The sequence below is a fragment of the Papaver somniferum genome, unplaced genomic scaffold (assembly GCF_003573695.1).
Source record: "Papaver somniferum cultivar HN1 unplaced genomic scaffold, ASM357369v1 unplaced-scaffold_150, whole genome shotgun sequence".
In the NCBI taxonomy this organism is placed as follows: domain Eukaryota; kingdom Viridiplantae; phylum Streptophyta; class Magnoliopsida; order Ranunculales; family Papaveraceae; genus Papaver; species Papaver somniferum.
The window spans coordinates 3,157,016-3,184,457 of record NW_020624377.1 but is presented as its reverse complement, the minus strand read 5'-3'; the positions used below and the strand labels follow the sequence as shown (position 1 = coordinate 3,184,457).

Here is a 27,442-nt window from a genome sequence, read left to right as displayed (position 1 = left end):
GTGAAATGTGCGAGTAGTGCTAGTGCAAAATTCGCGACAGAAAATGTTGGCCCTTGTTGGTGTGGCCGTTAGGCTTACTTTTACTCGTGAAAAAAAAAATTGGGGACGGGAGAGGCTGTTAGCCTTACTTTTTTTTCTCCCGGCTTCAAAACTAAATTGCTTGATAAAATTTGCACTTCTGTAAGGATATATTTATGGCTTTTTCGGTTTATAAAATCTAAGTAACGGCTTGATAGATGTGAAATGTGCGAGTAGTGCTAGTGCAAAATTCGCGACAGAAAATGTTGGCCCTTGTTGGTGTGGCCACGTTAGGCTTACTTTTACTCGTGAAAAAAAAATTGGGGACGGGAGAGGCTCGTTAGCCTTACTTTTTTTTCTCCCGGTTCAAAACTAAATTGCTTGATAAAATTTGCACTTCTGTAAGGATATATTTATGGCTTTTTCGGTTTATAAAATCTAAGTAACGGCTTGATAGATGTGAAATGTGCGAGTAGTGCTAGAGCAAAATTCGCGACAGAAAATGTTGGCCCTTGTTGGTGTGGCCACGTTAGGCTTACTTTTACTCGTGAAAAAAAAAATTGGGGACGGGAGAGGCTCGTTAGCCTTACTTTTTTTTTCTCCCGGCTTCAAAACTAAATTGCTTGATAAAATTTGCACTTCTGTAAGGATATATTTATGGCTTTTCGGTTTATAAAATCTAAATAACGGCTTGATAGATGTGAAATGTGCGAGTAGTGCTAGTGCAAAATTCGCGACAGAAAATGTTGACCCTTGTTGGTGCACGTAAGGCTTACTTTTACTCGTGAAAAAAAAAATTGGGGACGGGAGAGGCTCGTTAGCCTTACTTTTTTTTCCTCCCGGTTTCAAAACTAAATTGCTTGATAAAATTTGCACTTCTGTAAGGATATATTTATGGCTTTTTCGGTTTATAAAATCTAAGTAACGGCTTGATAGATGTGAAATGTGCGAGTAGTGCTAGTGCAAAATTCACGACAGAAAATGTTGGCCCTTGTTGGTGTGGCCATGCTAGGCTTACTTTTACTCGTGAAAAAAAAAGAAATTGGGGACGGGAGAGGCTGGTTAGCCTTACTTTTTTTTTCTCTCTGCTTCAAAACTAAATTGCTTGATAAAATTTGCACTTCTGTAAGGATATATTTATGGCTTGTACGGTTTATAAAATCTAAGTAACGACTTGATAGATGTGAAATGTGCGAGTAATGCTAGTGCAAAATTCACGACAGAAAATGTTGTCCCTTGTTGGTGTGGCCACGTTAGGCTTATTTTTACTCGTGAAAAAAAAAATTTGGTACGGGAGAGGCTCGTTATCCTTACTTTTTTTTTTCTCCCGACTTCAAAACTAAATTGCTTGATAAAATTTGCACTTCTATAAGGATATATTTATGGCTTTTTCGGTTTATAAAATCTAAGTAACGGCTTGATAGATGTGAAATGTGCGAGTAGTGCTAGTGCAAAATTCGCGACAGAAAATGTTGGCCCTTGTTGGTGTGGCCACGCTAGGCTTACTTTTACTCGTGAAAAAAAAGAAATTGGGGACGGGGGAGGCTCGTTAGCCTTACTTTTTTTTTCTCCCGGCTTCAAAACTAGATTGCTTGATAAAATTTGCACTTCTGTAAGGATATATTTATGGCTTTTACGGTTTATAAAATCTAAGTAACGACTTGATAGATGTGAAATGTGGGAGTAGTGCTAGTGCAAAATTCACGATAGAAAATGTTGGCCCTTGTTGGTGTGGCCACGTTAGGCTTACTTTTACTCGTGAAAAAAAAAATTGGGGACGGGAGAGGCTCGTTATCATTACTTTTTTTTTCTCCCGACTTCAAAACTAAATTGCTTGATAAAATTTGCACTTCTATAAGAATATATTTATGGCTTTTTCGGTTTATAAAATCTAAGTAACGGCTTGATAGATGTGAAATGTGCGAGTAGTGCTAGTGCAAAATTCGCGACAGAAAATGTTGGCCCTTGTTGGTGTGGCCACGCTAGGCTTACTTTTACTCGTGAAAAAAAAGAAATTGGGGACGGGGGAGGCTCGTTAGCCTTACCTTTTTTTTTCTCCCGGCTTCAAAACTAAATTGCTTGATAAAATTTGCACTTCTGTAAGGATATATTTATGGCTTTTACGGTTTATAAAATCTAAGTAACGACTTGATAGACGTGAAATGTGCGAGTAGTGCTAGTGCAAAATTCACGACAGAAAATGTTGGCCCTTGTTGGTGTGGCCACGTTAGGCTTACTTTTACTCGTGAAAAAAAAAATTGGGGATGGGAGAGGCTCGTTATCCTTACTTTTTTTTTCTCCGGATTTCAAAACTAAATTGCTTGATAAAATTTGCACTTCTATAAGGATATATTTATGGCTTTTTCGGTTTATAAAATCTAAGTAACGGCTTGATAGATGTGAAATGTGCGAGTAGTTCTAGTGCAAAATTCGCGACAGAAAATGTTGGCCCTTATTGGTGTGGCCACGTTAGGCTTACTTTTACTCGTGAAAAAAAATAAAATTGGGGACGGGAGAGGCTGGTTAGCCTTACTTTTTTTTCTCAATAGTAATAAAAATTTATTGGGGCGAGAGAGGCTCGAACTCTCGACCTCAGGATCACTCGTATATAGCTATGAGACCTACGCGCTAGCCAACTGCGCCACCGCCCCAATGTAATATTTGTGATACAAAATAGTTGATAGTAAAAAATTGTCTTGGGAAAATATATATACAAACCTAAGTGCACCAGTAATGAGCACGATATGATGATGCTTTCCTCCAAAACGAGAAGGTAGTATACTACTGTACCTTCATTAGAGAAGTCGAGTGGCTTACCTTCATGGAAGCTGGTCATGGTAGATGGATTAGTTTTTTGTTATGAAAAAAACTTAACAATGGGTATAGAACTGCGGGTGAGGTGCGCTTTTTCTTACAAGTTGCCTTCCGTAATGGGTTTTTAATAATGCATGCACTAAACTGTTTTAGAACACAACATGGCACTTCTAAGCCTTTTGCATACAAATTTGAAATTTCCTTGGAGGAGGGAATGGACTTAGTTGTACGTGTTCGTCTTTTGTACTATTTCCGAAACCAAATAAGACACGACTAGTATAGTGTATATATCTCGTCAGTATCCTTGTATTCCTAGAATTCAATTCCCTTTCGAACTCCAAGAATATCATAGGAATCGAACCAGAGTAGAATACTGATTTTCATAAAGTAGTATATAAGTAGGTGAAGGTTAGGATCGCCGGATGTATCTTAAAAGTGTAAGAAGAGGAAGATTGTAGCTAGCAGTATATATATTCAGAGTTATATAATAAGAACGACAAGTAATCAAGGGAGATATTTCTCAAAGATCATCATCACAATGGCCTCAAGTTCGAAAAAAACCACCTCTAACGACAACTGTTGCAGCAGCAGCACCGTTAATGGTGGTGCTGGTGGTTCTTCAGGTTTGGAATCATTACAAGTACAGAAAAATAAGATTGTTACATCAACCACTAATCCTTCTTCCAAAGGTATATATATGTATTCTTGATTCTTGAATCGATTTTCAGTTGATTTTCTTTTTAAGTACTTTGTTTTTGTTTTGATCTTTAAATCATGGCATGTAATCGTCTGGCTCGTGTTGTTTAATCATCTGATAATGTTTTTACGTACAGGTATTCAGAATATGTTGAGGGCACAAAGCTGTCACCCATTGGACCCTTTATCAGCTGCAGAAATCGCAGTTGCTGTCGGGACGGTCAGAGCTGCAGGAGCCACTCCAGAGGAAAGGGATAGTATGCGGTTTATCGAAGTGGTATTGGTGGAACCAGATAAAAGCATCATAGCACTAGCAGATGCATATTTCTTCCCACCTTTCCAGCCATCACTACTTCCAAAATCAAAAGGTGGCGCGTTCGTTCCCAGCAAACTTCCCGCAAGACGGGCTAGACTCGTAGTATACAACAAACGATCAAACGAGACCAGTATTTGGATTATTGAACTGACTCAAGTACACGCTGCGACTCGTGGTGGTCCAAATAGGGGAAAGGTTATTTCTTCGCAAGTTATACCCGACGTTCAACCTCCCATGGATGCTGTGGAATATGCTGAGTGTGAAGCTGTTGTGAAAGATTTCCCTCCATTCCAGGAGGCAATGAGAAAGAGGGGAATTCTGGATATGGATCTTGTCATGGTTGACCCTTGGTGTGTAGGGTACTACAGTGATAAAGATGCGCCTAGTCGCAGGCTTGCTAAACCGCTCATATTTTGTAGGACGGAGAGTGACTGCCCTATGGAGAACGGGTACGCACGTCCAGTGGAAGGCATCTATGTTCTGGTCGATATGCAAAATATGGTGGTTATTGAATTCGAGGACCGTAAACTTGTTCCGCTTCCTCCGGTTGATCCGTTGAGAAACTATACTTCCGGCCAAACAAGAGGAGGTGTCGACCGTAGTGATGTGAAGCCCCTGCAGATTATTCAGCCAGAAGGACCTAGCTTCCGTGTTAACGGACAGTTTGTAGAATGGCAGAAGTGGAACTTTCGGGTTGGTTTCACTCCAAAAGAGGGTCTGGTCATATATTCTGTTGCATATACTGACGGTAGTGGGGGACGGAGACCCATAGCTCACAGGCTGAGTTTTGTTGAGATGGTGGTACCGTACGGTGATCCGAACGAGCCACATTACAGGAAAAATGCATTTGATGCTGGAGAAGATGGCCTGGGGAAGAATGCACATTCTCTGAAAAAGGGGTGTGATTGTTTGGGCTTCATCAAGTATTTCGATGCCCATTTTACAAACTTCACCGGAGGAGTAGAGACGATTGAAAATTGTGTATGCATGCATGAGGAGGACCATGGTATACTATGGAAGCATCAAGATTGGAGGTCTGGCTTAGCAGAAGTTAGAAGGTCTAGAAGGCTGACGGTATCCTTTTTCTGCACCGTGGCTAATTACGAGTACGGATTCTTTTGGCATTTCTATCAGGATGGAAAAATAGAAGCTGAGGTTAAGCTAACTGGAATTCTCAGCTTAGGAGCATTACAACCCGGTGAATCAAGGAAATACGGCACGACTATCGCTCCAGGATTATATGCACCAGTACATCAACATTTCTTTGTTTCTCGTATGGACATGGCTGTGGACTGTAAGCCTGGGGAAGCGCTCAATCAGGTAACACTTGTGTGCACTCATGCATGGTCTTTTACAGTACATGTTTCTTCAAATGTCGCGTATAGGATTAGGCTTTAATTAACACTTAATTTGTACCTGCAGGTAGTTGAGGTGGATGTGAAAGTCGAAGAACCTGGCAAGAACAACATCCATAACAACGCTTTCTACGCAGAAGAAAGAGTGCTCAAGTCTGAGATGGAAGCCATGCGTAACTGCAATCCTTTATCAGCTCGCCACTGGATTGTAAGTCATTCTTACTTGGTATTTCTTGTGTTGTTTTTTCTAGGTGAACTGTTAACATATTCTATATAGCTGATGAAACTGGTCCTGACTGTCAATGCATTCTTTTTTTCCAGGTCAAGAATACAAGAAATGCCAACCGTACAGGGCAGCTAACAGGTTACAAGCTAATGCCTGGTTCAAACTGTGCGCCTTTGGCAGGCCCGGAGGCAAAATTCATGAGAAGAGCTGCATTCCTCAAACACAATCTCTGGGTTACAAAATATGCACCTGATGAGATGTACCCAGGAGGGGAGTTTCCTAACCAAAACCCACGGGACAATGAAGGTTTAACTACATGGGTGGAGCAAAATCGGTCCCTCGAAGAAACAGATATAGTTCTTTGGTATGTTTTCGGAATCACTCACATTCCTCGACTGGAAGATTGGCCTGTGATGCCGGTTGAACATATTGGCTTTACACTTGCACCACATGGTTTCTTCAATTGCTCTCCAGCTGTGGATGTCCCACCAAGCACAAGTGAATTAGACGTCGGAGCTGCCGCCGCCAAGCCTATTACGAACGGACTCCGGTCAAAGCTTTAGAATATATTGTCCTCCCTACTTATATTTCTTTCTTGTATATTTTGATTGATTCCATGTTAAGAAAAACTCGGGATCACACAGATTGATTTTTTTATTAAGAATCGGAAAGTTTGTTAGAACTAAGTCAGGGTTTACTACTCTGATGATTCTTATGCTTCTGTTTTGCACCAACATTATCAAGAAATCTAATAACTAGTTCTTATGTCAAAGATAAATCTATATGTATCTGGCAATTCCACCTTTTCTCTCCGGCACCCGGCGGCGCGGACAGAAAGTAAAGTCCATCCCATACCTATGTACAGCATGATGAGTACTTCAATGTGCCATCTCTGTCTCAAATTTACCTCACGGTATATATTAAGATACATTCAACAGTTTAGTTTGGATTTTAAATGTCTCCACACGGATGGGTGGGGATGAAAAAGCAGCTAGACCTTCAAAGAGAAAAGGGAACTCTCACCGGCAGGAATTTTAAATGGTCCCAATTTCCCAAAACCTAATTCAGTTTTGTGTCCCCAGGCAAAGAGAATCCAATGCAATAAAGAAGTCCTCTTTTTTGTCCCAATCCTGCATAAGAAATGTCTATATACAGTACCAAGGATATCCAATCCGAGTAGAGAAATCTCTTAAGATATAGTCCTTGGAACATTAAAATTGTAAGAAAAAAAAGGTGATATATGATGCGAAGAAAGCAGAGTTAGTTTTAGCAAAGCTGCTGGGTAACCTCCTAATGTTATACTCCCAACCTGTCGCGGGTTTAATTCCCACTGCTGATTGATCAAAAAATAAAAAAAAAAGTCCCTACTAGAATGGGGTTTATAAAAATTCACCATTGGTACATGTTTTAGCCATACGATGGGCTAGGAATTCAACTTGCAACATGTTTGTTTTGAGCTAGACGCACAGAATGTGGCAGCATCAGCAAATGGAGACTATAACAAAGTTAAACGGGAACTACAGGGTCTCATTCAAGATATTTTTGGTTTCTTAAGCAAGCATCCATTTTGCACTTGCAAATTTATTAGTAGGAAACAAAATTAACCAGAAGATAAGTCGGTTAAACATTCTAGAAATTTTCATATTAGTAGGAACTGGATACAGTATCCACCAAATTTTCTTGTCGAAGCATTGAATGCCGACATATATCCTGTAACAAGTTCCAGTATCTACTAAAAGTTCTTGCTCTTTGCATCAAAAAAAAAAAATTAGCCTAAAATCTTGCATGTCATAAAAAAAAATATATTTTATTGGACATGCTTGAGGTTATTTTTCTGCAAACAAAGTGATCTCGACTACCAAATTCGGATTTAGTTTTACCATCGGAGGATCTCTCCTGTACAAGAACAAAATACTGTTGAAATCAAGGACAGGACGAGTAAAGGGGTACTTACGCTGTGACCCTCCATGTTTTTAGTCTAACACCATTTTACTATGGAAAATGTTGTGAAATTTTAGTTTTAGCCCACTGATACTATTTTGAGGTCACTTGTGAAATAATTTTTAACACACCTAATGTAATCCTTACAACAAAAAAAAAAAAAAAAACAGTTCTTTCTCATTTTCTTCTTTAAACTAAATGTTTCTTTTCGTGGTTATATGTTTCGTTATTGACTTTGTTCACTTTAATTTTTAGTTGTCTATCCATTTAGTATTATTTGTGAAAATTAGCTACTAACTATGCAGTTTGTTTGAGAAAAACAAAAGGAAAGGCAAGGAAATCCCATTATCTTCGACCACCTTGCAAATTTATAACAATCGTGCCCTAAAAGGAATGTTAGATTCGTTGTGATTGAAATGGGTCAAGTTTTTACTCCCGATTAATGTAGTCAATCTCCCATCTTGTTCTGTCTCGGTTAGGACCGAGACATGGAGACAACTTTATCTTGGGGATTCTCGGTGAAACTTCAGAATCTTCGAAATATATATGCCAAACGCACTTTAGATACGTTAAACGTAGATATACAAAAACAATACTATTTTTTTTTCTTTCGAGTTTTAAAGGATTGAATTTGATTTTTAATGCTAAACTTTTTCAGTTTTTCGTATGAAAAACTTGTCTCGACAGGATCTCAGTGGAATCTCAGCCATCTCGAATAGTCTTTGATCACATCTCATCTAGATTAAATGACCCGTCTTGATCATGGACAAAAATCGAGATTGACCATATATATTGTTCTAGATGTCATTCCTACGATCTTTATATTTGTTGGATTCAGTATTTTTTAGGTACTCTTGCATTTTAATAAATGGAAGTTCTTCTCATACATTTTGAACAAGGCACTTTCTTATAACCTGTTTTTTTCCGTATGCAAAGTGCAGTTCTCCTTTTCAATATAATCCATTGGCGAGTTAATAATAAATTGCAAAAACAAATGGCTCTCATTTTAGACTTAGCCAGTTTTTCTTATATATAAAAATCATTGTTCTTGTTTTACTTCCTGGTCTTAATTCGCTTAGTGTGGATAAATTTTCAGTTTTCTTCGACATCTCAGAAGCTAGCTTCATTTTAAGATTAGTAGTTTAATCATAATTTTTGTGGAGTACACAGAAACAACAACCACCAACTTGTAACGGTATCAAAGATTTACCCACAAAAATTTATACAGTTGCGGCATTTTAGAAGTATCCTATTTATAGACATGCACTGCTCTTGAGAATTCTTTCACAAAATAATACACGTTACATGACCTTTTTAAGAGCAGTATATATATATTTCTTGTGTAGCTAATTAAGTCGAGAAAAAATAAACAAAACTAGTCATAAAAATCCAAGGTGACCAAACTTGTGGTATAAAAACCCCACTCAAATGTTGGGATTCATTAAAACTTAATCGTAAACAAAATTAATACAAAAATCCCAAAGTTTTAAAAATTGATACAAAAATCCCAAATTTAAATGTTGGTTTCGTCAAAACTGCTACTCTATTTGATTTCTTATCCAATTCCGTTGTACTTGCACACCAATGCTATTACATTGGCTCCGTGGCACGCCTTTGTTCACCACCAATTGGTTGGTCCATCCCCATGTGCAGTATGAGTTCATACTGCTTCCTCTCAAACATATAACTGACAACATGGAACCTGTACGGTCACTCCAGAAATCCTCTCTTTCTCTCATTCAATTTAGGATAAGAAATCAAATAGAGTAGCAGCTACCATGGAAATCCAGAAAAAGAAATCTAGAGAGTGACCTTAGGCTTAGGACATTAAAGTGGCAAAGAGAAAAGAGAGGATGTGATAGGAAAGCCAAGGAAGCAAATTTAAATGGTACTCTTCTTCTAATTTCATTTTTGACAATCAGCCATCCTCCATTTAAGGCCTCGGCACTATAAAAATTTTCCATACGCGCATTCGGCTGTTAAATTATTTTATTCATTTTTAATAGGGGTGTGATCAGCTTGCATCTTTTAGCATCAAAAGGCCGACAAAAGGTAAAACTTGTGTCCAACAATATAATCATACAATTTTATGTAAATCACTCACAAGTCTCATCTAAATAATAGTAATTCTTTTTTAGCTCAAATTCACACACTCTATTACACAAGACATCAAACATATTGTAGCACGTCATCCAAACTGTATTTGCAAATGTATTAGTAGACAGTTTAATTTACCAGCTGATAGGTTAGCTAAGAGCAACCACAGTCACGATCAAATTTGGGTACTAAACCCAAATGTGGTCTTAAAGAGTGCCGCAGTGGTGAGGAGTAAACCCAAATTTGGTCGCCAAATTTAGGGTTTGAGACCAAATATGGTCGTCTGTCCAGACTAAAGAAGATATAGTGGGACGGAAGTATTAGGAGCGTATGAAACCAGGCGTAAGTTTAATCACCGTATGCAATCAGGCGAGCATATAAACACCGTATGAGTCAGGCGCATGTATAAACTCCGCCCCTTCAAACGCATCTAATACATCCGCCCAATATCAGGCGTAGTTTTATTGTGCGTCTGGATGAAACATAACTTTAAGTTACGTATGAGATGGGCGTTGATTATACGTGCGTCTGGATGAAACGCAACTTTAAGTTACGTATGAGATGGGTAGAAGAATAGTGTGCGCCTGATACCAGTTTTAATTTTCGTTGATTATATGCACCCAGTTAACTTCCTCTTTCACCATGGCTGTGGTTGCTCTAAGCAGTTACGCCCCCCATCCATATCAACATCATAAACTACCCGCTTTGAGGAGGAAGCAAGAAACGAATGTGCAGTGCTCAAATCATTTACTTCTCACGGACATTTTTGATTTTTTTCTTTGGCTACCCAGACGCACCTTCTATGTCCGCCTGAGTCATACGCACTTTCTATCTCCGTATGTATCAGACGCACATAACATCTCCGTCCCAGTAGACGCACCTTCCATCGCCGTCCCATGTTAGGCGTGAACTATACTTGCGCCTCAATCAGGCGCACGTAATACCTCCGTTTCGTTCAGACGCATATTATAAAGACGCTCGGTCAAGAAACGTGAGTATAAGTTCCGTCTCGCACCAAGCGTTCGTATAAGTTACGCTTCACCAAATTTTGGTCGTCCCCCATTGCGCTTGAACACCCAGAATACCAAATTTTTTTGGCTTTTAGTCTGGCTTTTGATATTTAGTCCGTCTCATGACTGTGGTTGCTCTAAGCATGCTAGAGTCCATGCAATTTCTCGTATTTGGTCGGATTATCCTCCGACCTTTATTGTCAGTGCAATTTTGGAGGATATGAATAATGTAGTTATCTCACATTTCAATTAATAAAAATCCCTTGTTTGCATCAAAAAAAATAAAAAAAAACTCACACACGTATAATGTATAAGAAAATCAAATTTATTCAAAAATACCCATATGGTTGTAAGTTCAAATGGTGACCATGGAGCCGCTATCCTTATTACGGACGGCATGCAGTTACTACTATCCAGGGCTGTACTGGCATGCAACAAGGAGCCTGTACGGTCACCCCAGTTTAAAATGGTCAGAAGTTTGGACCGTTTTATTTTTCGGAAATGTCTCATCAAATGGTCCCGGAACCTATTTATGGGGACCTATGGATCCCCTCTGGCCACCTCAATTATGAAAAAAATCTAACGCAATAAGAACTCAACAAGTCCTCTTATATCTGGATAAGAAATGGCAGTACCATGGATATCCAGAAAAAGAAACCCCTAGAGAGAGACCTTTGAAGTTTGAACATTAAAATGGCAAAGAGAAAAGTGACGGGAAGCAGCAAAGTTACTTAAGAACACCTTTATGTAATCTGTCACAAATTTTCTAGCTCAAATTCACAAATATATAATGTGTAAAAAAATCAAATCTTATTCAAAAGTACCCACCAAGTGGTTGCAAGAAACTATACCCCAATCTTGTTCACATGGTGACCATTGAGTCTGTTCTGCGGTTACGCCGATGACGGCGTTTACCCTTTCGGCTAGGTGGTCCATTTCCAAAGGTTACAGGATCAAATTGTCCGAGTCGCTTAGCTTCACGGCTATCCAGCACACACTCCGCTGGAGGGGACAAGTACCTAGTGTGATCATAACAGTAGGAATACGTCATATGTTTCGTTCTAAAGTTCATCATCTCTACCCGCTGTTCGGACGAGAGTGTAGTATGCTTATTATCAGAACTACTCAAGATATCGATATTGCTGGTTGTTGTATCACAATTGATGGATGATAGTTCAATCGGGTCAACCGTGCAACCATGAAGAACAAGATCGGAAAACTCTGCAACGAAAGGGGCATATTTGTAATTGACCTTGTATTTACCACCATTTGTAGCCCAGGTTGAACCATCCCATATAGTTGCATACAATGACATTGGCTTTGAGGGGAAAACTCCACCCATTCCTTCACTCCTTGGCACTTCTCTGATGGCAATATCGTCCACATAAAATCTACAGAACAAAAAAAAAAAAAAAAGAAATTATTAGAATTTTCATTTATTATTTATTTTGCATCAGAAGAATAAATGTTGTACTAAAAGAATGTTCACCTTTTCAATAATAATAAATAAATATCAGAAAAAACAATGACAAAATAGTGGGTGGGCAAAAAAAAAAAAAATCTTTTCATTTTTAAATTATTTTTGATGTCGATAAAAAAAAAAGTGCCAGTCTGTCACAGAATGAGCAGCTAAAAATGGAGGAATCTAATGCACAAAAAATAAAAGATTATGAGAACTAAAAATAGAACCAGAGAATTAAATTAAAAATGGAAGAGAAGACAAGTAAAATGGGTTGTTGAGATTAGTACATACATGATGTGAGATTGAGTCCATAGAATTGAATAGTGATGAAAATCTTGAGATGGATCAAACCAGAGACCATATCTTTCTTCTCTACCAACTGCTGTACTTCCATTCCCATAAACATTTGTTTGAATCTTCCAATCTTTTCCTCTTATATTACCCAGAAACTCAAAATCTAATTCATCATGGTTCCTCTCAAACATGTCTCCATTTGACATCTGCAGAATTCCAATTTCCAATCAAAAATTTAAAAAACAGAGGACTTGATTTTGTGTATTAGTATCAATCAATCCAAGTATGTACTCACGTAAAAGGCGACGACAACTCCAGCAGTATAATCAGCTGGTAATTTGATCGAAGCACTAAAAAATCCATGAAGATAAAGGTCTTGAGAGACAAATCCTGAACCTGCACCAGAGATATTAATTTCCCCAAGAACATAGTAAAATAATCAGACTCGGAGATAGATGTAAAGTTAAATCAAAGGAGAAGAAGAAAGAAAAAAAAATGGAATCACCTGTTCTTTTGTTTAGTTGAAGTTGAACTGTTTTCCCATCATCATCATCTTTTTGATTAGTGACGAGATTACTATCTCCGAACAGATGATTATAACCTTCATCAAACGAGAGTATTGGAAGATTTTTCCTCAGAATCAAAGACGCTGATGCTGATAAGATATCACTACTGATGAACAAAATAGTAGTGATTAATACCAGAAATTCCTTCATTCTTTAGCTGATATACAACCACAATTGATGATCAAACTCTTCTCTGCGTGTGAGTTTTGATGATGATTTTCTTTTTTCTTGTCTTCTTTTGTGGAGGTGATGGTGTATTTTTTGTGTGTTTGTTTATTGGAGGGTGCGCTCCAGAGAGTCTATACAGAGAGAGAAAGATGTGATGATGAGTGAATGAAGAAAGAGGAGGGATGTGGACGGACTTTTGTATGTTAGTGGGGGAAGAGGAGGTGGTTACGCCCTACTTACTTGATTGATTAGAATTAGTCTTAATGGAGAGTAGTTACTGTGTAATTACTGTGCCTAATTTTCAGGCATTATATTTTGATATTTTTTTGGTAATAAAATCTCGAATCTAGATTTTGTGTTTCGTTACTTGTATCTATCGGAATATGGACCGTTCGGCGGACACAATGTGAATCTTAAAGTTAGAAATAGTGGTGAACTCATCTCATATACTAGTAGAGATGAATGCCATGAAAAATTAATAACGAACGAATGCGTTTGATTAGATTTGAATTCCTAGTTTGGTGTGCTTTCGAGATTCATACCCCTAGTTGGTTTTCCAAATCAATGTGTTATTGAGGCACATGCAGTTTAAGGTAGAGCTGCACAAGATTCGGTCCATTTTATCTATACCGGTCCGGAACCGAAAGAATCGGAGTTGAACCGAACCGACCCAGAATTACCGGTACATGTATCGGTTCTGAAAGTTGATACCCGGAGTAGGCCGGTACAGGTATTGGTTCTTGGGATAGTCCCGGCCCGTACCGGACCCAAAGTCCCGGTAAATTAAAGCCGTTGATATTTTTTATGATATTAGATCCTAACCGTCCCTCCTAGGTTTAGTCTATCTACTATCTTCGACTTCACTTCGAGCCAATTTTCATGTATTTTTTTCTTTCTCTGTCTGAAAGAGAACAGCAACAGACAGTCTCACTTAGGGTTTTCAGTTTTCACTCAATCTCCACAGATCGTCAAATCTCTTTGTTCATAGGTATCAATTTTTACTCCCCCACAGATTCAGGGTTAGTCCTGGTTTGAATCTCAATTTTGGTTCTCTTTGTTTACATAATCTGGTGATTAGAAAATTTAGAAATTTTCTTTGCTTTTTTTTTTTCTACTGAATCTCTATAAAGTGATAGATCTTTTCTGGGTTTCTTATGGTGTCTATAATTACGTAGTTTGAATGAAAGAATTAACAAGAATAATGAAACCCTAACTGAATCTTGGGTTCTTGTTTAATCATGAATGCTTTATGAATCAATTGGAGTTTTAAGATTGATTGGATTGTTGCTTGTTAGTGTAATATTTACGGAATTTGGGATTTGTAATTTGTAATTTGTTTGCTCTGTATATTTATATTTAGTTGATATGGAATTTGATATGGAATTATGAATTAATGAAATGAATTTTGCTTGAATTTGGATTTCTTTTGTTGTTTCTGTTGTTTAGATGTCTTGTTTTGTTAATACTACTAGTAGAGAATAGTGAAGAAAATCTCTCTTGCATTTTAATTTTCTTATTGCAAGTAATTCACTCTTGTTCTGCACCTTTCACTCTTGCAAGGAACTAGTGCTTGAAGTCTATAAGGCTAATATACATATACTGCATATAATGTTCTTTACTTCTCTTGCAGGCCTTTGAGGTGCTAAATGGGGAAGCGCAAAGCGCCAGATGATTCCAGTAATAGCATTGCTGTTTGTGTAAGACCAAAAGAAATTGTTCCTACACCAAGTTCAACTCAAACTCCAAATACAACTGAAGTTGGATCATCCTCTCAAGCTGCATCTAGCACAGATGGAACTGAACCTACGCCAACAAGTACAACTGAAGTTGGTGACAACAAAAAGAAGCATGGTAAAGTGAGATCTAAAGTTTGGTTGGAGATGACCAGGATAAGTGACGTTCAAGCTGAATGTCATCATCGCAAGGGATTGTATGCTGCTTACAATGACGTACATGGAACTTCTGGATTACATAAGCATTTGAAGAGATGCCTTAAAAATCCAAACAGGAAGGTAGAGAAATACAAGGGACAACTAACTCTGTTGATGTCACCCCCAAAACCAGGTGAAGATGGCAAACTTGTTGCTCATTCTTACAGCTATGAAAAGTTAAGAAGGGCTCTTGTTGAGTGGATAATCAGGGATGAAATAGATTTTAGAGCAGTAGAAGGGTCAGGTTTTTTGGAAATGATGCAGGTGGCAGAGCCTAGATTCAAGGTTCCAGGGCGTATGACAATTTATAGGGATGTATTGAAGATATATGTAGAAGAGAAGAATAGCCTAAAATTTTATTTCTTGACATATAAGCAGAGGGTATCTTTGACAACGGACACATGGACATCACCAAATAATTATAACTATATTTGTGTAACCGTTCATTATGTTGATCAGAACTGGAAGCTACAAAAGAGAATACTCATGTTCTGCCAGGTTGAAGGTCATACTGGTAATGCAATCGGCGAGAAGCTGGTGGATTGTTTGAAGGATTGGGGTCTACAAGATGTATTTGGTGTCACTCTAGATAATGTCAGCGCAAACAAAGTGGCTATTGAGCATTTGAAGAATGTTGTCATTAAATGGACAGGATCACCAATTAGAGCCAAATATTTACATGTAAGTCCATGTTACGTTCTATCATGTTCTGCATTCCATGTTACATTCTTATCATGTTCTACACTTGTTATTCATGTAATGTCTTGCTTTAGATAAAATGCACTGAAATCATGTTAAGTTTGAGTTTCTCAGTTTTAGTTTGTTGTCAACTAAGCTACTGAAATATAGATATAAATGCTGACAGTTTCATGAACATAGCTTCTCTGAGTATCTTTTTGTGTTGCATTTTTAAGCATTGAATTTGACAGTATCCTTTTTGTATTGTTCTTTCTCTAGGTGAGGTGTGCAGCCCATGTTCTTGCTCTTGTCATACAAGATGCAGTAAGTCTCTTTAATGTATCAGTTAGAAGAATAAGGTCAGTTGTAAAGTACATTCTTAGTTCTCCTTCTAGGAACGAAAAATTTAAACAATGTGCTTCTCTAGCAAAAGTAGATTGTAAAAAATCTGTGATTTTAGATGTGTATACTAGATGGAATAGCACTTACTTGATGTTAGATGCTGCTGAAAAACATGAAAAAGTTTTTGCAATGTGAGCACAGATTGATAAGGACTTTCCACAGAGGTTTATCTTTGAGAAAGAAAAAGAATCTGTTTTACCTACTGATGCTGATATTGAAGAATCTATAGCTAGTAATGTTGTCATAGAAGACGTGTTTGAGGATATGGAAGAAGAGGAAGAGGTTGAGGAGTTGGATCCAACAAGCAAGAACAAGGCAAAGCAGAATAAGAAGAAAAAGATTCCTCGTCAACATGCTCCTTATCAAGAAGATTGGAAATATGCTAGAGGTCTTGTGAAGTGTCTAAAGGTATTCTTCGATGCTACTATCAACTTTTCTGCATATATACAAGTCAGTACTCATATGTTCTTATGGCAATTGTTACTCATCAATGAACAATTAGTAGAATTTAGAAACAATGTAGCATCAGATCCTTTTATTGCTCGTATGTCTCATCTAATGTGTGTTAAGTACCATAAGTATTGGGGTGTGTATGAATCAATGAATTCTGTAATGTTTATTGCTCATCTGTTAGATCCAAGAGAGAAACAAAAGGGTTTGGAATTTACTCTTAATTGTTTGTATGAGAATAATACATGGGAGGTTCAAAGAGTTATGAGAAAGGTGAAATTAGAATTTGAGGAACTCTTTGAAGATTATAAGTCCTTGTATTCAATTCATGAGGAGGGGTCAAGTAGTGATGCTCATACTGTTGCTTATCCAGTTAGTGTGCAATCTGTTGGTCTGTTTGCTAGAATTCAATCAAGGAGGAAACAACATTGGGACACCCCAAGTTGTGTTGAAGAGGCAAGAACAACTGAGCTCGACAGGTATTTGACAGATGTGATTGAAGGTGGAATGCGTGAAATAGGTCAACCTGACCATTTTGACATATTGGCTTGGTGGCAGGCTAATGCAAGCAGGTATAAGATACTTTCATACATGACAAGAGATATATTAGCCATGCATGTGTCTTCAGTGGCCTCTGAATCAACTTTTAGCACCGGGAAGCGCGTGCTGACTCCATGGAGAGCTTCTATGTCTACAAGGACAGTCGAAGCATTGCTCTGTACACAAAGCTTTCTTCAAAAGCCCATTGCTCTTGATCTTCTATGCGACTATATACCTGATGATGCTGTTGAAGATGAGGCAGGTAATATATTAGGTTTTCTTCTATTTAATAGAACTTACTTTTCAAGTTTTCTTGTATTGCTTGCTTACTTTCTTGTTTTTTGTTCCATGTTGCAGCCATAAGGGATTCTCTGCTAAAAGAAGCTTGATGTAAACTCTGTTTCAGTGCAGCCAGTGCCATTGTTCGAGAAGTCCCCCATCCTTTACAAGGATTGCATTTCATTTCTTGTCGCAGACTTATGGAAATGTTGTGTTTTAGTACTATGTTTTAATGTTGAACTTTGAACTTAAAGTGTGATACACTGATACTGTGATGTTTTAAACCTTTGTTATTTTGAACTTTGTAATGTTGAACTTAGTCTTAGACTCTTAGGTTGTTACTTTACTGTCATACATACTATTACTGTGTGTTTCAAAATTCAGGTAAAAAACCGGTACCGGAGTGGAACCAGACCGGTCTTATCGTGACAGGTACAAGTCCAGGTACAGGTACAGGTCCTCAAATTGAAGAACCGGTCAACTCCATGTACAGGTACCGGTTCCAACAGAAAACCGGACTGTACCGGCTCATGTGCAACTCTAGTTTAAAGTATAAGTTTTTAGGGATTTTGGATTCTCAAGCCTAATTTGCTATTTTGCACCACTAACAATATCATGTTTCCCGCTAATAGATTTTCTGGCTCTTCCGTGGATGTGCTATGCAAGCTTCTTAACACTTGGTTAGTTTCTTGAGTTGGTCAGCTTAATGGTCTATGAGCAACCACAGTCACGACCAAACTTGGGGACTATACCCAAATTTGGTCCGAAAGTGAAGCGTAATGGAGAGGACTATAGTTATATTTAGTATGGAAAATTAGGGTTTGAGACTAAATGTAGTCGTCAACCCAGACCAAATCAAAATATAGTGAGGCGTGGATATAACGAGCGTGTGAAGTTAGGCGTGAGTATGGTGAGCGTCTGGGATTAGACGTTAGTATAGTGAGCATCTGAGTATGGAACGTTAATAGAATTACCGTCTGAATGGGGCGCGGTTATAAACACCGTCAGGAAAACGGTTGCGATATGTACGCTTCACACCAGGCGTTGTTATAGTAGTCTCCGCCCCAATTATATAGTACTTAATAAAAATAGAAAGAGTCATGTCAGGTGAGAGTAATATGTGCGCCCCAAGCCAGGCGATTTTTGTCACGATCGGTTAGTGAAACGGGATTTTTGCATTTGGAACATGATTTTTTTTTTTTTGTCAGAATCAGGATTTAGTGAAACGAGAATTTTGTTTTTGGGTGGAAAAAGAATAAAAGAGTTATGGTGTTCGTGGACACGCAGCACAACGGATACTAAAACATGAGCAGACTTGGTTTGTTTCCTTTCTGCTTTTCTCTGCAATGTAAAGTCAAATTGAGTATGACGTTCATGTTAGTTATATGGTGTGGTGTCACTGCCAGCAACAATGGATAGAAGTTTAAACACGGCAAGTTACTTTCGGTCAATTGGATTGAGACCATTCTACACATCATTTCCTCCATACGTTTGGACCACTCTCTACGCTTTGTAGTATCATTAGGGTATTGCATAGCCATCGTGTGAAAAACGATGACCATGAGATGAAAATCATGAAATATACTTGCCAAACCGCCATTATAAACTCCATAAAAACGGTCGTGACACAAACAAATATCCAAGTGCGACCACTGTTTTTACCAATGGGACATGGCTCATCTTTTTTGTGTCTCGACGGTTTTCGAATGGTTCAAAAGGAAGATCTGTCCATCACCACTCTATAGTTGAGCGGTGAGTTTTCAACGCTATGTGCAGGGGTGGTATCAGAATTTTTGACTATTGGAAAATAAAGTTTCGCCAAGGGTGAAACTGAGCACAAACGGGCTTGAAAACCCAAGTTTAGACATTCTCCAGATTTTTCTCACTGAGAAATTCACGCCCAAAAAAGTTCAGGCGCGCACCCATTTTCTGGAGTAAAATTTCCGTCACACCCAAAGTTTATAAAATTATGTTTCTTCACAGCAAAATTTCTTCTTCAATTCCTATCTCTTTTTCTTCTCTACTGTGAGTTTCTTCTCTATTGATTCTTAAGAATTTCAAAAACGATTCTACAGAAATCTTTGATCCTAAAAATAAATCTTTGTTCCGTCCTCTGAAATATATAAACCCTAGAAAATCGACTGATTCCATCAAGGAAGAACCAATTTTTCCTTTCTCGTTATGGGATAGGGGAGACAGATCGAGAGATGGTTTCTCTTTCAGTAACAACGACAATTCTTGGTTAGAAGATTAAAACCAAGAAGTTTGGCCAGATTTCATTCCTGATTCGTGGTATGGTAATCTCTTCTCCTGATTCGTCTCTTAGACAAACCCTAGGCCTTTACTTTTTTCTTCAGGTTGTAATTGATTTTTGGATAGTTTTGTTTTTGTTTTGATTTTTGTAGGTGCAGAGAGACTAGTCTGAACGATGGTGATGAAATTCAGGGAGTGGTGATGAAATTCAGTTCGACAGCAAATAAGTGGAAGTGCCGATGCATGTTTGCAGTGATGGGTTGATTGAATTGGTGATTGCTCATCGAGTGGAGTTTGGGGTTCGATATGAATGATGCTGGTTTCATGGCTGGAATTGATTGACTCAGTGGTGGTCGAATTCAGGCGTTTGGCAACAACAACATGGAGAAGAAGATGGGGTATGTTCTGTTGGTTTTAAGGAGATGTTGCCGAGATGAAGAAGAGCTGATGGAGCCGGTGAATTGATTTTATGTTGGTTGAGACGTTGTTGTCTAGCTGCTGTTGAAGAAGTTAGCCGTGAATTTTCCAATTATTGACATATCTCATTTGAAGCAAAGCTAGGTGATGAACGGAGGGTTCTCATATGATCAGTTTCGCGTGCAGCAGCGGCAACGATAGTTTGGAGTTTAACTGATATTAGTCTCATGAGATTTACAAACTCACTGAACAAGTGAATCAACTAAAGAAGGAGATCAAAATGTGCAGTTCCATCATGATTCTTCATCCGTGAATGGAGACAATTTCAAGCTTTAAATCTGACTGCTACTTTTGGAGCTCGGACATGAAAGCAATACCTTGGACGGGAATGAGTTACGACAGCTTTAGGGTCAGCGTGTACGGGTTGAGTGAGCTTTCTAGACGGTGAGAAGATGGAGAGAGTTTGATGTGGTCGATAGTTGGGTGAAATAAAAGAAATGGTTGCATAATTTGTTTTGCAGATACAAAAATGACTACATAACCTATTATGCAGCTGAGAAAGTAGTTGCATAACCTTTTATGCATCTACAAAAGTTGTTGCATAACTTGTTATGCAGTCCAGAAAACAGTTGCATAACATGTTATTCAACAACTTTTTTGTCACTGTTAAAACCAACAAAAACAAAGACGGAATAACTTGTCATGCACTTACAACAATATCTGCATAACATGTTATGCAGTCGCGAAAATAGAGGCATAACCTGTTATGCAGCCGAAAATATGGCTGCATAATGCATTATGTATCGAGACAATGTTGCACAATCTTTTATGCATCTATTTTTTTATGTACGCACTAATACAATGGCTACATAACTTGTTATAGATGCATAACTTTGTTATGCAGAGGCATAATTTGTTATGCAGTGGAGAAAATGGTTGCATAATGCGGTACGCATCCTTTTCGGTGGCTGCATAATGGTTATGTATCAAGTTTTCGAAATTTTTTCCTAAAATGATGATCACCTCCGATTTTTTCGGGAAAAACAAAAATTTGATATTGTTGTTTGTACTCTTTGTGTAGCTCTCTTAAATATATTTCCGACGGTATAAAATTTGTAAAATTCCAAGGCGCAGTTTTTTAGATATGTTATATCCAAGTTGCATTGTCAATTATACCCCTGATGCATAACCTGTTATGCAGACGTTTCAAATTTTCATATAATTATGGGTGTCACGGTACCTAAAATTAATTGTGGGTCTGACAGTGAGAATATTATTTTTTTGGGCCTGCGCCTAATTTTTCCGCAATTAAACTTAGGAGCCCAGCTGCCAACTAGGCTTCAAGTTGGCTTGGCCCCTGCTCTTGTGTCAGCGTCAGTTAGGGATGGGCAGAAAGTCCGGAACCGCGGATTTCACCCGTAAAATTGCGGGCGAAACTCAATCCGCAAGTTCTATGGATCAGACACAGTTGGGATTTTCAAATCCACACTCATAGTAGTTTGGTTGCGGTTCGACTTTGAAATCCGTGAATTTACCCGTACTGTAAGGCAGTAAGGTTTTATAATAACATGGATTAATCATCCTTTTCGTCATCAAAAATCAAGTTGATAAAATCGAAAATTACTATTAATCACCTTATCAACTTTAGAATGTCGTTGTCCAAAACGAATATCCGAAATAGGGGTGTGCAACGGAAGGACGGTTGCGGATTAGGGATCACCCGCAACCAAACCGTCAAAGTTGCATCCGCGGATCAGCGGGTAATGTGGACCGAATGCGGTTTAATCGCGGATTTAGTCAAAATCGGTGAGGGAATTTTTGGACATGCTATGCTAGGCATTTCATCAAACAAGTTGCGTGGTAATAATGAAAAAAAAGTAATTGATTTGGAATAGAATCAGTATTCAGGGACTAATAAGCCCAAAGGAGAATTCCATGATGTAGATATGAACACCATTCAAAAAAATCAAAAGATATTTGTACTGAAACTAACATGAAATTGAGCGAAGGGGAACTTCAGTTCGTTTCATTTCAAAGCAAACTCCGTTAGGTTAAATAGCAGAATACATGACCGGCTGGAGGCTCATAACTTTATTTTGTCGGGCTTTATTTAACTGGGCTTGATCTTTATTTTTATTATAACATACGGTGCGGGTGTATCCGCGGATTTACAAAACCAACCGCAACCAAACCGTTAAACCTTGCGGGTTTGAAAACTCACCCGTATCCGGCCCAAAAATTCTTGCGGATTGGTTTTCACCCGCAATTTTACGGACGGTTGCAGATAAAATCCGCGGTTCCGGATTTTATGCACGCCCCTTATCCGAAATAACAATCCTTGCCGGTTTGTAATCTTATCCAAGCCCATATGCGACTCCGACTCTCATATTTTCGTACTGTATATCACTGCCCGGTATTTTCCTGTACTCATTAGTTAATGGATTCCAAAAACATATGCAACTTTCTTTTGAACGTTAGTACTCCTAAGACGGATGCAAAGCCAACCATCACATGAACACATTGAGTCAAATAAACGGTGTCCATGTACGAAAGCGTAACGCATCTGATTAGTTAAATTATTATAGTGGTGCACTGATGATTATGTTGATAACTGTAATATGGGTGATATAGCCTTATAATTTATGGAATAAACTCTTTCCATGGACGGAAGAAAAATAATGCTAGGATTGCTTTTCATGATGTTAAGATGCGCATATAGGTAACACAAAATTGGTTAAAAAGATCAAAATCAACAATTCCTGGGTGAAAAGGACATTTAGATTTAGATACTGTTTAAATGGTCAAAAATGTAAAAATAGCTAGGATGTAAACAGTTTCATCCTACCCATTTTCAAGTATTTTTTTTATTTTTAATTTACATCAGGATGAATCCAGTTTCATCCTTGCTATTTTTTAAGTTTAAGTCAGGATGAATCCAGTTTCATCCTTGCTATTTTTTTGGTGTCCATTTCACCCATACTAATTTTTACTCGTCCATTTGAACCATGTTTTAAAAATATTTTGACAAATGACCCATTTTCCGTATAGGTAAATTCACTGTTAATTTACTATAGGATTATTTACTGTTAAGATGTGATTATACATTTCTTCCACACATGATACTCGTTTTTTTTTTTTTTGATTAAATCCGCGGTTAATCCGCATTCATCCCGTATCACCAGTTGATCCGCGGATGTCAAATTCACAGGTGATTTGGCCAGACACGGTTGGATTTTTCAAATCGGAAAATGGGTCATTTGTCCAAAAAATTTTAAAACATGGTTCAAATGGACGAGTAAAAATTAGTATGGGTGAAATGGACAAAAGAAAAAAATAACAAGGATGAAACTGGATTCATCGCGGTTTAAACTTGAAAAATAGAAAGGATGAAACTGGATGCATCCTGATATAAATTAAAAATAAGAAAAAATATTTGAAAATGGGTAGGATGAAACTGATTACATCCTGCCTATTTTTATATTTTTGCCCATTTGAACAATATCTTTTTAATTTTTGTCCATTTAAACAGTATTAAAATGTACAAGTCTTTTTCAAGAATTATTGATTTTGGGCTTTTAAACCAATTTTGTGTTTCCAAACCCACAACTTTGACGGATTGGACGCAGGTGACCCCTAATCCGCATCCGTCGATCCGTTGCACCCCAAACATCAGCGGATTGATCAAACTATTAATTATTGCATGATCAAATCGGATTATCCCGTGGTGTACATTTACATAATGGAACATGTATTCTTTTCTAAATAAAATTTGAGCTCAATCATCATCATAGAATTTAAAGGAAAGCTAAAGGGTCTTTTTTGAATAGACAACAACCTGTTCCTGGACGTGATGCATAAACAGGTGAGCCATATCTTGTGTGCGTGTATTACATAGAACAAGCTGCCAATGACCAAAAATAAGGCGGATCCTTCAAAGTTCCCAGAAGGTTCAGATAGGCTTGTGACTCTCCAGGGAGAGAAGTCAGTCATCTAATGCTGACTAGAGTCAAACTACTTTTGGGACTTTTGTGATTTTCGACCATAGCCTATGGTCCATAGCTGGTGGTATCACGAAAGACTATCAAGAAAGAAAATACTTAATCAGTGGTTTTTCATTATATGGATTTTTTATCTTTTTTTCCACGATAGAACACCCCAAAAATCATAGTTTTTTATCTTAAAGTATCCAAATATTTTGATATATTTGCATTGATATCTCTATATCAGCTTTAAAGTTAATCATCCTTTAAAGACAACAAACATAAAAGTGTGACTGTGATGTCACGTGCCGACACCCAAGGAGCATCTATCATCTACACGTGTACATCATCTGATTAATCCAACGACGAAGAATCAAGGAGCACCCTAGGAGTAAACTATCGAGAAGCATCGTAGAGCTGCCAGAGAAGTACTTTACTCCATCCCAAGGAAGATTCAAGATCAAGCGCTAAGGAGAGTCTCGCCGACAAGGACGTGACAGGGGCATCAGACATCTGTCTGACGCGTGCAGACCACCCCAACCACCCGCATTAAACACTCTAGGAATATGGTACGTGTCAAACATCCTGTGGAGAAGGAGAAGGTTCGTCTTCGTTATGCATAATACCGTTGGAAGACGCTGGGGAAAAAACAAAGATAGCGGCTGGACGACACAATAACCAAGACGATAAGGATACAACTGTCTCTGATGGCGGACCCCATGTTCAACCTCTGTAAATACCCCTCTCCACTTAGAGAGAAGGGGTGGACCCTTTGAGAATTAGAGCGAGATATAGGAGCAGAAGAGAGAGAAACAGTAAAGAGTGAGTGGTAGATGCACCTTCGTTCTAGCTTCGTTATTCACTCCAAAGTCATTCGACTATCATTGTAACCCCCTTATGCATAGTGAAACAACTACCCCGTGGACGTAGGTCTTAGTGCTGAACCACGTAAATCATTGTCTCATTTAATTCAGTATTTTATCTTCTGTTTTATATGCTTTACCTAGACTCATTGTGTTGTGTGTGTGATCGTATGAATAGCTTAATCTATTCTCCATAAAACAGACAAGGACGAGCCCGAAGGCTCAGAGTCTGATAGGTTTTGAACTTACTTCGTTTTACATATATTTTACTCCCTTCAACGATTTTGTATGTAATGCGAACATTGTTTGTGGACACGGTGATACCATCGTTATTTCTGTGTTCACAATCTGGCGCTAGAAACAGGGATTCTGTCCCGGTAAAAAACTTATCTTATCCTGTGATTTTACTTATTTTTGGTTCTCAACGCTATTCTCTGAATAATGGTGTTCTGAGTAACTTGACACTTTATTCACCTTTCAAAAGTTTTTCTGTTTTCATTTACCATTATAAAAAACTCTTTGGATCTGTGCTCATTTTTGGAATTATCTTCGGATCCAAGGTTTCTTATACACCATGCGTCATACGTAGCGGATCTACCTTCAAAAATCATTTTTAATATGTCTATATCGTGTGCTTGCTGGCAAAGGAACAACAGATCTACGTCATCAGACCTTCATATTTAAAAACCCATGGATCTGGGTTCTACCGAACAACTTTTTAGGTCCATAAGTATATCTATGTCTTTGATTATTGGATCTGACTTTTAAAGTTTTCACTTCTTTAAGATAACCTCCCCATGGTGCCTTTAGACGAACGTTTTATTTTTCTGCCTTTTTTATATTGATTGCATTTACAACGCGCTTTAAAAACCCTTGTACAAATTTATGCTTGCAAGGACCGGATCTGCACTTTGTTAACAAAGTTTTCCCCAAGCCTCGTTTTCTTTGAAAATCTTTGAGTGTGCGCTGAAATGTATGTTTCTCCTTTAACCTTGCTAACAAAACCAATGTGGATTCTGTTTCTCCGACGACGTTTCGTTTTTGCAGAGAATCAAAGATGGAGAAAATAAAGGACGTGGGAAAAACCAAGGCTTCGTCCAAAGAGACACCGAGGACAACACCAGTTATGAAACGCAGTAAACATAAGGGCGAAAAGACGAAGGAACCAAACCAGAAGTTAGACACAGCGGAAATCACCTCACCCCTAGATGTCAACGTTGTAGCAGCAGCAGCACTCAAAGCTATGACAACCAAATCTGAAGAAGCAAAGGAAGCCGCAGCTTCCCGTGCTCACCAACAACGAGAAGTATTTGTAGAATCAATGATGTAGCAACCATCCCTTGGAATGCCGCCAACGAACGATCAGAATCAGACTCTGCCAGCTACACAACCGACGTCTCCACAGGTGGAATTGTTGTTGCCGATTTTCGACCCACCCCATCCCTTAATCCACACAGTTGATGAAGATCACACTGTGGCCATTGGGGGGCAAGGGCGGATCGGAACTCCGAACCAAGGATCGAATCATTACCCCCAGCTGATAGCAGAGCTCGAAGAATTAAAGAAGAACCAGATGACATATGCAGAGGCTGTGACATTATTAGTTCGAGAAAATTAGGAGCTCAAGGACAAGATTTCCCAAAGCATTGGAGCAACGCATCAACACGGTGAAGCAAATTCTAAAGCACCAGAGCCGAACCATGACCGAAGGATCTTCGTGACAAATCCCGAGCCATTAAACCGAGGAGCAACCAGAGGAAATAGGTCATCCGACCCAGATTTTGTGTCGGAGGATTCATACTACTTTGATAGTGAGAACCGAAAATCAAAGCAATCTGCAATCCGAGAAGACCATCAGCGTGCAATGGAGGACCTTCGTACCGAAATGATGGTTGAAATCAAGCAACTGAAAGCAAGGAGGAGGAAAAATAGAAGAGGTGATAAAAAAAGCCAACACCACCCCACCGGTTCCACATTTGGCCAAAGCTCTCATTCCACATTTGATAGTGAGAATCAAAAATCAGAGCGATCTGCAATCCGAAAAGACCATCAGTGTGCAATGGACGACCTTCGTACCGAGATGATGGCCGAAATCAAGCAACTGAAAGCAAGGCAAGGAGGAGGAAGACTAGAATAGGTGATGAAAGAAGCCAACACCACCCCATTGGTTCCACATTTGTCCAAAGCTCTCATTCCTCAGAAGTGCCCTATCCCAGCGTTTGAGTGTTACGATGGATCTAGTGACCCCGCTGCCCACCTTCGGTATTACAATCGTATGATGGCACGATGGGATCAAGATGATGCAATCCTCTGCAGATATTTCCGTTCGAGTTTAAAAGGATCGGCCCTATCCTGGTTCGATGACCTTCCCCCCAACTCCATCGACTCCTACGACCAGCTTACTGAGAAGTTCTTAGGGACATATATGTACAACAAGGTTGTTAACGCAGGGATGGACAAGCTATTCTCATTGGAGATCATGTACAAAGAAACAACCAGGGAATATACTGACAGATGGCACAAGATTTTCCAGGAAATAGGGAACGTAGACCCCGGTGGTCAGCATTAACTTCTACAAGTGGGGATTGGATTGGATGAGCCCGCTATTTGTCGAGATTCATGGAAGTGTTCCAACGACCGAATGAGACCTTCGTGTAATCATCGAAAAGCACGCCATGCTATAAGA

General features: G+C 38.6%; 3 protein-coding genes and 1 non-coding gene across 4 annotated transcripts; 2 read left to right on the top strand and 2 right to left on the bottom strand.

The window, feature by feature from the left end:
- Positions 1 to 2,581: 2,581 nt before the first annotated feature.
- TRNAM-CAU lies at positions 2,582 to 2,669 on the bottom strand. Its single transcript is given in 2 exon segments — positions 2,582 to 2,617; positions 2,632 to 2,669. It is a non-coding gene; the product is annotated as a tRNA-Met (tRNA).
- Positions 2,670 to 3,370: 701 nt separating this feature from the next.
- On the top strand, positions 3,371 to 5,988 carry LOC113335942 (copper methylamine oxidase-like). The gene is made up of 4 exons (XM_026581951.1): positions 3,371 to 3,521; positions 3,666 to 5,164; positions 5,267 to 5,407; positions 5,521 to 5,988. Exons 1-4 carry the CDS (start codon positions 3,371 to 3,373, stop codon positions 5,986 to 5,988), a joined length of 2,259 nt encoding a protein of 752 aa, XP_026437736.1.
- A 5,194-nt stretch (positions 5,989 to 11,182) lies between these two features.
- Positions 11,183 to 13,162, bottom strand: LOC113336113 (probable xyloglucan endotransglucosylase/hydrolase protein 28). Its single transcript, XM_026582109.1, has 4 exons — positions 12,735 to 13,162; positions 12,525 to 12,625; positions 12,227 to 12,435; positions 11,183 to 11,864 (listed from the first exon to the last, which is right to left on the bottom strand). The coding sequence occupies exons 1-4, from the start codon at positions 12,943 to 12,945 to the stop codon at positions 11,336 to 11,338; spliced, it is 1,050 nt and encodes a 349-aa protein (XP_026437894.1). The 5' UTR covers positions 12,946 to 13,162; the 3' UTR covers positions 11,183 to 11,335.
- A 12,651-nt stretch (positions 13,163 to 25,813) lies between these two features.
- Positions 25,814 to 26,893, top strand: LOC113336035. The gene is made up of 2 exons (XM_026582032.1): positions 25,814 to 26,062; positions 26,375 to 26,893. Exons 1-2 carry the CDS (start codon positions 25,814 to 25,816, stop codon positions 26,891 to 26,893), a joined length of 768 nt encoding a protein of 255 aa, XP_026437817.1.
- Positions 26,894 to 27,442: the final 549 nt, after the last annotated feature.